We start from the raw sequence: 10362 nt of genomic DNA, 5'->3' as shown, positions 1-10362 counted from the left end.
CCATACATCACACACACTGTATAAACTACACACACACTACAGACATACATATAGTACACGCACCACAGACAAAGTCCATACCCTCACACACACATCAGGCACCATACACCACCTCTCCTGCCCCATTCTGAAGGCGTGTTTATGCCCGCAGTGAACACAGCACTGCAGAGCCTGGGAACTGAGCCTGGGAGTGAGACATATGGAAGGGATGTGAAAAGTCTGGTCTGTGACAAAACAAGGAATTACTGTGGGTACCACTGTCCCCAGAGCCCTGGGCCAGGGAACCTCTGCCCATCAGCCCAGAGGGGGCCAGGTGTTCTGTTCTGTGGCTGTGGAGGGTGCAGCGATGGGGCTTCTCACCTTGCTGTGAAAATCGGATTAGAAGGGAGCTTTGTTAAGAGATAAGCCGCTCAGACCTGAGCCATCTGTGCCCTCTGAGCTTCAGCTGTGTTCACCCGGAGCACAAACATCCCGGGATGGGGAAGCAGAGGCAAGGACTTCCCTGAACCAAGTCCCTCCGTGTGCCAGGCCCTTCGTGGGCACTCCCACACCTGGCTATTTGCCCTCTGAGTATGTCCTGTCATCTCAATTTTCTAGAAAAGACACAACATGCCCAGCTCACACGGAGCACCCTTAGCAGATTAGGGCTTCTGTGCTGGACCCGGGGCCTCTGTCCTTCTCCTAACATAGTCACACTGTGTTGTGACAAAGAGTGGCCTGCAGGTAGGGCTTTAGGGACACGTTTCTGCCAGCAGAAAGCTATGCCTCAGGCTCTATCGCCGACCTTGTCAAATAAGGATATGTCTGCATTGAGTTGATTTATTTTATTTACTACTTGTTTGTTTGGGTGTTCTTTCCAGCAGACTCAGGTCAGGAGGCTAGGAAGGGATTTCTAGGGGACCACTGGATGCTGGTGGTTAAATGCCAGGAGTTTGAATGAATCTGAAGATGGAGCTGGCTCTGCAGTCTTGGTCAGCCACCCTTGGGTGCTTGCCACCCTGCACCCGAGCAGGATTGATGGTCTCTGGATTTGTGGCTGTGACCAGTCACAGTGGAACGATTGACTGTTTGCCTTGGAGAGGCTCACATAGTGGGCTGAGGCTGTGTGGGCTGAGGTTGGACCATCATAGCTCTAAAAGTTGATGGCACAATTGAGACAAGTATGTGGAGTTCCAGGACTTTCCCAGCGTCTTTGCTGCCTGAGATGAAACCCTCCAACATTGCAGCTCACTGCTGTGATGTCTGAAAGGGGAGACAGGATGCTGCTGGGCACCTCAGGTGCCAGGCGTGAGGGTCTCCGCTGTCTGGAATCTTGCTTTGGGAGTGCTACACCTGTGGAAGTGCCCCAGGCACCACCCAAGGGCGGGCCTCTGGCTCAAGCTTGCATGGTTTGCAGAGCCTCACATGTTGTCCTGGGAGGAGCAATGAGTAGACAAGAGGGACAAGGACAGGAAGGTGGCGAAGTCAGAGCCAGATTGGGGGGAGAGAGAGGAAAACACAATTAGGATGCATTTTCTTTTTTTTTTTTTTTTTTTTTTTTTGAGACAGAGTTTCGCTCTTGTTACCCAGGCTGGAGTACAGTGGCGCGATCTCAGCTTGCCGCAACCTCCGCCTCCTGGGTTCAAGCAATTCTCCTGCCTCAGCCTCCTGAGTCGCTGGGACTACAGGTGCACGCCACCATGCCCAGCTGATTTTTGTATTTTTAGTAGAGATGGGGTTTCACCTGTTGACCATGATGGTCTCGATCTCTTGACCTCGTGATCCACCCGCCTCAGCCTCCCAAAGTGCTGGGATTATAGGCATGAGCCACCATGCCCGGCCAGGATGCATTTTCAAACATAATTTAAAAAAAAAAATCAAAGCAAGAATTAGGTCTTATCCTTTTCCCTGGTGGCCCAGAAGGGGCTTTTCATGGCAAATATGACCAGCCCACATTATTTCAGTCCCAACAGGGGGAATCTAATTGATTGGCAAAAGAGGAAGAGAGGGTGGCTGATCTTAAGTGGAGCCCACCTGAGCTACCTCAGGTCTGGGAGGCCAGTTTCTAATGACTCTGGTAGGAGGGTCTGCAGATGGATGTGCAGGCCCTTGGGTCCCCAGCTATCTTGCTCCAGACAGCACATACCAGACAATGTGTCCCAAAACTACATTTGCATCTTTTTGACACGCCAGTCCCATTTATGGGAGGAATAATCCACAAGAAAGAAAAAGCTGCATGCATTAAACTATTCTTTATAGTTATTTTTCTTTTTAAGAGAGATTGGCTGGGGCAGGGGGCGGTCTTGTTGTGTTGCCCAGGTTGGTCTCAAACTCCTGGCCTCAAGCTATCCACCTGCCTCAGCCTCCCAAAGTGCTGGGATTACAGCATGAGCCATTATGCCTGGCCCATAGTTTTTGTTTGTTTGTTTGTTTGTTTGTTCGTTCGTTTTTTGTGAGACGGAGTCTTGCTCTGTCACCAGGCTGGAGTGCAGTGGTGCAATCTCGGCTCACTGCAACCTCCACCTCCTCGGTTCAAGCGATTCTTCCGCCTCAGCCTCCCGAGTAGCTGGGACTACAGGCGCGTGCCACCACACCCGGCTAATTTTTGTATTTTTAGTAGAGACGGGGTTTCATCATGGCCAGGTTGGTCTCGATCTCTTGACCTCATGATCCGCCCACCTCAGCCTCCCAAAGTGCTGGGATTACAGGCGTGAGCCACCACGCCCGGCCAGTTTTGTTTTTAATTGCAGAAAAAAAAAGTCTAGAAACAATCTGAATATCCTATAACAGAGAAATTGTTAATTTGTAATGATAATTTGGCCAGGGCAGCGGCCCACACCTGTAATCCTAGCACTCTGGGAGGCTGAGTTGGGCAGATCACTTGAGCCCAGGGGTTCAAGAGCAGCCTGCACGACATGGTGAAACCTGTCTCTACCAAAGATACAGAATTTTGCTGGGCATGATCGTGCACGCTTGTGGTCCCAGCTACTCAGGAGGCTGAGGTGGGAGGATCACCTGAGCCTGGGAGGTCGAGGCTGTGGTCAGCCATGACTGAGCCACTGTACTATACCCTGGATGACAGAGTAAACCCTTTTCTCAAAATAAATAAATAAATAAATAATAATAAAATAAAAATGAATGATAATTTATGATGATGAAAATGTTTCATGGGGACAAAACCCAGTGATTATGATGGCTGTGTAGCAACAAGAAGAAAAATACTTCTGACTTAAATTTAAAATTTTTTAAATGAGTTACAATTAATGAAAAATAAAACCAAGTAAACACGTTTGTACAAAAAACAAAGAACACATGAATGAGAAGGGTCCTTAGTTATGGTCATGAGATTATTCTTTCTAATTCTGTTTTCAGATTATTACTATATGCAATGTGGTGGTAATTAAGATTATGGAATCTAGAGCGAGCCAGATTATCTGAGTTCGAAGCTTGGCTCTATCATTTGCTTAGTAGCTGTGGGACCTTCAACAAGTTACTTAACCTTTCTGTGCTTCTGTCTCTCATTTGCGGAAGTGAAAATATTAATATTGGCTAACTTTTAGGATTATTGTAAGGACCAAATGTGTTAGCAGATGTAAGTGGCACACCTAATAATTGCTATATAAGCACTAGCTATAGAAAAAAATAAATTTAATTATAATTCATCCATCCATTCATGTCTTAATCACAAATAAGTGCTAATATTGGTATGTTTTTCTGATTTTTTTTTTCTATTGGAAAGTGCTATGATCTCCCCATAGTGATAATCCTAGTAATATACAGCGTAACCTACCCTCTTCCATTAATACCATGTCGTGAGAATTTTCCACCAGCATTTCTGAGGGAGACACATGATTTCCTGATCCTCCTTTACCTCCTTTCTTCACCTCAGATCCCAAGACTGTCTTCTCTGACTCCTACAATAAATTTTGCGGTTGGCTGATTGCAAATATGACTGCCATTCTCCATCTCTCCTTTGCAGTTTCTCCCATCATGATATGGAGTCTATTTGCCCGCTTCTAAAATCTGGACTGGCCTTGCAACTTGCTTTAGCCAGAACGAAGGTGGTAGAGACAAAGGTGGGAAGTTCAGAGCCTGAACCTCAAAAGGTCTTACGTGTTTCCATTTATGTAAGCGGAACTCTGCAGATACCACATGAACAGTCTGGGCTCGCCTGCGTGGAGCATGAAAGACCGCGTGGAGCATGAAAGACCACGTGGAGGAGAGTCCAGGTGTCCTAACCGAGACCATTCTAGACTCACAGACACCAAAAATATGAGACACTGTAGACAAGATCAGTAGAGCTCCCTATCCAAATCTCAGAAGAATGAATGAATCCAGCCAAGACTAGAAGAAATATGCAGCTGACCTGTAGGCTCATGGAAAACAATAAATACTTACTGCTTTGGGTCACTAAAATTGGGAGTGTGTTGTTATGCAGCTGTGGCTAACGGATATAATCACAAGAAGCAAGACCACAGGTCTGAGGCTCCTCTGATCAAGCCACTGGACGGGACGGTCGCCAGCCCTCTTTACCTCTTCCTTTCCGGGGTATATTTTTCTGGGCCCTCATGTCCCTCCTGTTATCACTGTTTCTGAAAACCTCATGTCCTCAATGGGTAACCTTTGTCCATGCAGTCCGAGCCCCTTCCTGAAGGCAGACACAACCCTATGTCAAAGGAGGAATCCCTCTGTGCCCCTTCCAGCCTGAGTCTCCCACTATGGGCTGAGCCATTTTGCTGAGTTTCAAAAACAGGAGGTGGCATGGAGCTCTCAGGACCTGGGCAGGCTCTCAGGCTCCAGGCTTCCCACAGGACCTCCCCAGTTTTCCCAACTAGCTTCCTCACAGTGGCCCCAAGATGCACAAAAGGAAGATGGCCTGACTGAGGCTTCAGGACCACAGCATTTCCTAGCTGGTGGGGCCTACACAGCCATCAGTCTGACCCTAGCTTAAGCCTGAGTAGCCCCTGGGCTTGGGGTTAATGCTTGATGCCTGTAAAGAGCCAACAGAGTCAGCACATTGAAACTTCCTTTAAAAAAACTGGACCAGATGCAATGGCTCAGGCCTGTAATCCCAGCACTTTAGCACTTTGGGAGGCCAAGGCAGGGTTGCTGGAGGCCAGGAGTTCGAGACCTACCTGGGCAGCATAGTAAGACCCTGTGTCTACAAAAATAAAAAAGTTAGCTGAGTGTGATGGCATGCATCTGTAGTCTCAGCTACTGAGGAGGCTGAAGTGGGAGGATCACTTGAGCCCAGGAGTTTGAGGCTGCAGTGAGCTATGATTGCACCACTGCACTCCAGCCTGGGTGACAGAGGAAGATCCTGCTTCTTAAAAAACAACAACAAAAAGGTTTGCTGCTATACAGATTGCTTTAAATTTTCTAAATACTCTTCAAAAAGCCTTTTTCTTTTTTTGATGGAGTCTCGTTCTGTCGCCAGGCTGGAGTGCAGTGGTGCAATCTCAGCTCACTGCAACCTCTGCCTCCTTGGTTCAAGCAATTCTTCTGCCTTAGCATCCCAAGTAGCTGGGACTACAGGCGAGTGCCAAACGCCCGGCTAATTTTTGTATTTTTAGTAGAGACGGGGTTTCACCATGTTGGCCAGGATGGTCTTAATCTCTTGACCTTGTGATCTACCCGCCTCGACCTCTCAAAGTGCTGGAATTACAGGTGTCAGCCACCACACCCAGCCCTAAAAAGCCTTTTTAAAGTAAATTGGTAAATGTAATAAATTCAGCAAATCAGCCATTTAGCATGTTAATTTTCAAAGACGGTTTTGTCACACTGACCCAGAGTCCTGGGCCTTCCACATATTGTCATCCCCCTGGGCCTATCACACACAGTGCTGAGATATAAAGCAGTGCTCCAGAAAGACACCATCAATGAATAGTCAGTATTCAGCAAGTGTGTGTCCTAGCTGGTGTTGCTGGCTCAGGGACATCCTCCAGGCAATCCTGAGTTAATTTGTATTTCCATAGACAGATGCACGGACTTTGTCATACGTCAGTGAACTGGAGCACACAGGGCCAGATTCCTAGCAATCATGTTGTTGCTTACACAACACCCTGGGAGCCCTGATTCATCTTCTGCCTCTTTGCTGAATTCCAGTATCAGCGCATAAAACAGAAGGTGGAAAGTCCAAGCCCAGACAAGAATGTGTAGGCTTTGGTTGTCAGTGTCAGAGCTGCTCGTCTCCTGTGCCAGCAGCCCTCTCTCCATAGCAACAGCAGGACATGTTTTCAGGGCACTGCCTGGCAGGCTTGATGCCAAGTCCTGTATAGACATGACCCCATTGGCTCCTCATCATGGCCCAGTGAGGTAGATTCTATTATCACTCCCTCTTCACAGAGGGGGAGACTGAGGCTTAAGCAGTGCTGGCTGACTTGCTCCCAGAGCACACAGCCGGCGGGCGGTGGAGTCGAGATCCCAGCCCAGATGGCTGTTTCCTTCAGGAAGTCAGCCATCTGGCTTGCAAGCATGTCTTCATACACGGGCTGCAGGAAACTTTCTGTCTACGGGGGAGGCAGTTTGTTATAGTGGAAAGAGATGGACAGATCCTGGTTTCTGGCTCTGCCTCAGTTTCTTTCTGAGTTTGTTTCCCAAACTACACAATGGTGACAAGACTTCTCGACGGTGGTCTCAAGGATTTAAATGAGATCATGTGGCAAGGACCCAATAAATATGTTTGTGTTGCTCTTCTTGTTCTAAGTTGTTTATAAATTTCTTTTTTTTCTTTCTTTTTTTTTTTTTAAGTCAGTGTTTCACCATGTTGGTCAGGCTGGTCTTGAACTCCCGACCTCAGGTGATCCACCCACCTTGGCCTCCAAAGTGCTTGAATTACAGGCATGAGCCACCACGCCCGGCCTGTTTATAAATTTCTACAATGAAATTTTAAAAATATACACACAAAAAGAAACCCAGTCTCAGCACAGGAGACACACACCTAGATTTATTCTCCTGAAGTAACAAAACTAAGAAAACAGATGAATATATACTTGCACAAGGAATTAATCTGGTCACGTCTCCTATGCACTGTGTGTGCTTGGATGTATATCTGTCCATCTGTGTGTGTAGTGTGTATGTGTACTGTGTGTAGCATAGGGATGTAGTGTGTGTAATTGTATGTCTGTGTGTAGTGTCTGTGTGTGTAGTGTGGCATGTGTCTGTGTGTGCATGTATTTGTGTGTGTGTTTGTGTGTATAGTTGTGTGGTATGCGTTTGGGTGTAGATGTATTTGTGTATATGTGTGTGTGGTATATGTGTGTATGATTGTGTGTAGTGCGTATTTGTGTGTAGTGTGTTTGTGTGTATAGTGTGTGTCTATATGTGTAGTTGTGTAGTGTGTATGTGTCCGTGTGTCTGTAGGTATAGCGCATGGTATGTGTGTGTAGAGTGCATGTAGTATGTGTCTGTGTATGTAGTTGTGTGTGTTTGTGCTGTGTGCATGTGTCTATGTGTGTATCCCTCTGCTGTGTACTGTGTGTATATACTGTGTGTCTGTGTGTAGTTGTGGAGTGTGTATGTGTCTGTGTGTCTGTAGTGCATATTAAGAGTCTGTGTGCATGTATTTGTGTGTGTCTGTGTGTGGTTGTGTGGTGTGTATCTGCTTGTGTGTAGGTATTTGTGTTTGTGTGTTTTGGTTTGTTATGTGTGTGTTTGTGGTGGGGACTCACACACTCCCCCAATTTCCTGCCTCTGAGCAGTCTGAGCAGGAGAGGGGAACAGGAGGGGAGGGTGAGAGCCCTTAGGGTACACCTCCCCCTCTCTCCAGAAGGTTTTTACCTTCTTTCACAGAACTAGGGGCCTGGGGGAGCAGAGCCACAGCCTGCGCTCACCCTGCACCCTGCCTGGCTGGTGCCTTGCACTGGTTCAGTGAGAGGTGTATGAGAGCTGGTTATTTTTATCCCAGCTGGCTGGGTGTGATGCCAGTTTGGAAGGAGGGGCTGTCAGCATCTCCAGGAGAAGGTGTGCGGCTGGAGTCATCCTGTCTTGCTCACTCCCTCTGTTCCTCCCTTGCATCACAGCTAAGCACCCCCTTGTTAGCTGGGAAAGGCATGGAGGCTCTGGTGCTGGTCGTGGACTCCATGGGCCATGGCCTCAGAGGAGCAAGTGGGGCTGGGACCTCCTCTGCCTCCTGAGAGAGGGCACTGGGGCTGCAGAGTCCAGGCAGGATCCCCAGGTTGGTGTCAGGCTGTCTGACTCAGTCTCTGCAGCCTGGGGCTCTGCTTGTCCTACCCACGCTCCAGCAGCCTGCCTCTTCCACCTGGGCTGGGCAACTCCAGTGCATGTCTGCCCTGGGCTGGGAGCCCCTGTGCAGGGAACTGGGTGCCCACAGCTCTCCTGGACCTGGGCGTATCCCCCACAGGCCTCTCAGTGTCCCCAGGCCTCGGGGAGAGGGCAGCCTTGCTCTTCTGGGCCTTCCCCTGGTCATGCAGCCTGGTTGCTGCCTGCCAGCATCTCTGGGGCTGCCTTACCTCCTGCCAACCTGTGGATCTCTGGACTCTCATGCCCACTCCCCTGCTGGTGATCTGCATGCTGATCTGTGCCCTAGGTCGACAGGGCTCACGGGCAGCTTTGGTCCCTACCTTCCAATAGCATCTCCCAAGCCCTGCAGCCCCCTGTCTTCCATGCCCCTCTCTTGCCCTTCACCCCTGCTGCCTCCTCTGCCTGCATCCCCCACCTCCACAGTCCTCAGGCAGGCTCCTGGCCTTTCTTCAGGTCTCATAAATGTCACCTCCTCTGACACCTCCCACCTAAGGTAAGAGTGTTCTCCGACACCATTTTCTAATTGTATCCTGCTATTTTCCATGGCAGAATGTATTCAGTTTAAAATGATTAATTTGTTGACGTTTTGGGGGAAGTCAGTTTCTCCCACTAGCCTCTAAGCTCTGTGGGGCTGGGAGGACATCTGCACTGGACACCTACAGACCAGTGCCTGATGCCAGCCACGGGTTGGGGCTTACCAGCATGTGTAGCTGGTCCCATGGCCCCTACAGAACCTCTCCCCAACAGTCTGGATGAGGTGGGGTTACTTACTTTTCAGGTTTGTTGGGTTGGGTCTAAGGACTCGGTGGCAGCAGAGCCTGGCTCTTTTGCCTGGCCAGACCTTGTTAGGATGCCTCCTTCCTGATGGTGGACACAAAAAAGCAGAGACTGTCGTTAGCTGGCTTGCCTGTGAGTAAGTGAGCTTCCCTTCCAAGGCCCAGGGCTCAGGAATATTTATCCAGAGAAATTCAGGATGAGCAAGGCTACGAGAGGTCCCAGGGAAAGAGTGGGCCTTGCTGTGATTTACGTTCCAGAAATAACAATGTTAGGAGACACAGTGGCCCCAAAACATGTCCTTCTCACGTTCCCGTTCAAGCAGTTTCTTTGACACAGTAATTTTCTCCTTGGCAATCTAGTCTAAGAAAATAAGCCTGGCAGGGCGCGGTGGCTCACACCTGTAATCCCAGCACTTTGGGACGCCGAGGTGGGTGGATCACTTGAGGCCAGGAGTTCGAGATCAGCTTGGCCAACATGGTGAAACCCCGTCTCTATTTATTTAAAAAAAACAAATAAAATAAAATAATAAAATAAGCCTGAACTTAGGACATATTTTATGTACACATATATCTTTTACCACATAATTAAAATAGTGCAAAGTAGGCTGGGTGTGGTAGCTCATGCCTGTATTCCTAGCACTTTGGGAGGCTGAGGTGGAAGGATGGCTTGAGTCCAGGAGTTCAGGACCAGCCTGAGCAACATAGAGAGACCTTGTCTCTACAAAAAAATTTAAAAATTAGCAGGGCATTGTGGTGTGCATCTGTTTTCCTAGCTACTGGAAAAGCTGCGGTAGGGGGATCACTTGAGCCCTGGAAGTCAAGGCTGCATTGAGCCGTGGTTATGCCACTGCACTCCAACCTGGGCAACAGAGCAAGATCCTGCTTCAAAAAAAGAAAAGCACAAAATTGTGAACGATTTAAATGTCTGAGCATGTAAATTCATAATAGCACATTCACTTGATAGCAAGTTATACCTGAAAATATCAGTTGATTAATGCTGCTTCAAGAATCTGCCACTGATAGTCCTAAATGGATAGGAAACTTTATGGGGGACGATATCTATCCTCATTTAATTGTCACTAGGGTAGCATCGGCAATCTCCAACATGTCCAAAAATAGAGATCTGATAAATTGCATGTCATGGGCTGTGTTTCTGAGGATTTCTAATCACTGTTTTCCTCATTATATGTGTGGCAGATTTTCATTGCAGAAACTTTGTAAAACAAATGCTTGTTATAATCCGACTACTCAGAGATGGCTGCTGCTGACATTGTGTTGTAAATGCTTCCAGAATATCTTCAATTGTAAGTATTTTGGGTGATTATAATAATATAGTGATAAATAA

General features: G+C 48.0%; 1 protein-coding gene across 2 annotated transcripts in view; it reads right to left on the bottom strand.

Moving 5' to 3' along the window:
• Positions 1-10362, bottom strand: part of CUNH10orf99 (chromosome unknown C10orf99 homolog) — a 13061-nt gene that overhangs the window by 1728 nt on the left and 971 nt on the right. The window contains exons 2-3 of one of the 2 annotated variants that reach the window (XR_004263021.1): positions 9013-9102; positions 247-1412 (exon numbers count right to left, since the gene is read on the bottom strand). Coding sequence is in view for 1 of the 2 variants with exons in the window: in XM_032259261.1 (XP_032115152.1) it covers positions 1327-1412; positions 9013-9102 (176 nt within the window). In the remaining variant the exon portion in view is untranslated. Of the gene's footprint in view, positions 1-246; positions 1413-9012; positions 9103-10362 lie in introns of those variants that run through there. The other variant, XM_032259261.1, reaches the window with a different exon arrangement.

Source organism: Sapajus apella, unplaced genomic scaffold, assembly GCF_009761245.1.
Source record: "Sapajus apella isolate SASKATOON/1434 unplaced genomic scaffold, GSC_monkey_1.0 scaffold107, whole genome shotgun sequence".
Classification (NCBI taxonomy): Eukaryota; Metazoa; Chordata; class Mammalia; order Primates; family Cebidae; genus Sapajus; species Sapajus apella.
The sequence above is the reverse complement of the archived record's forward strand: the minus strand, read 5'-3'. Positions and strand labels throughout refer to the sequence as shown.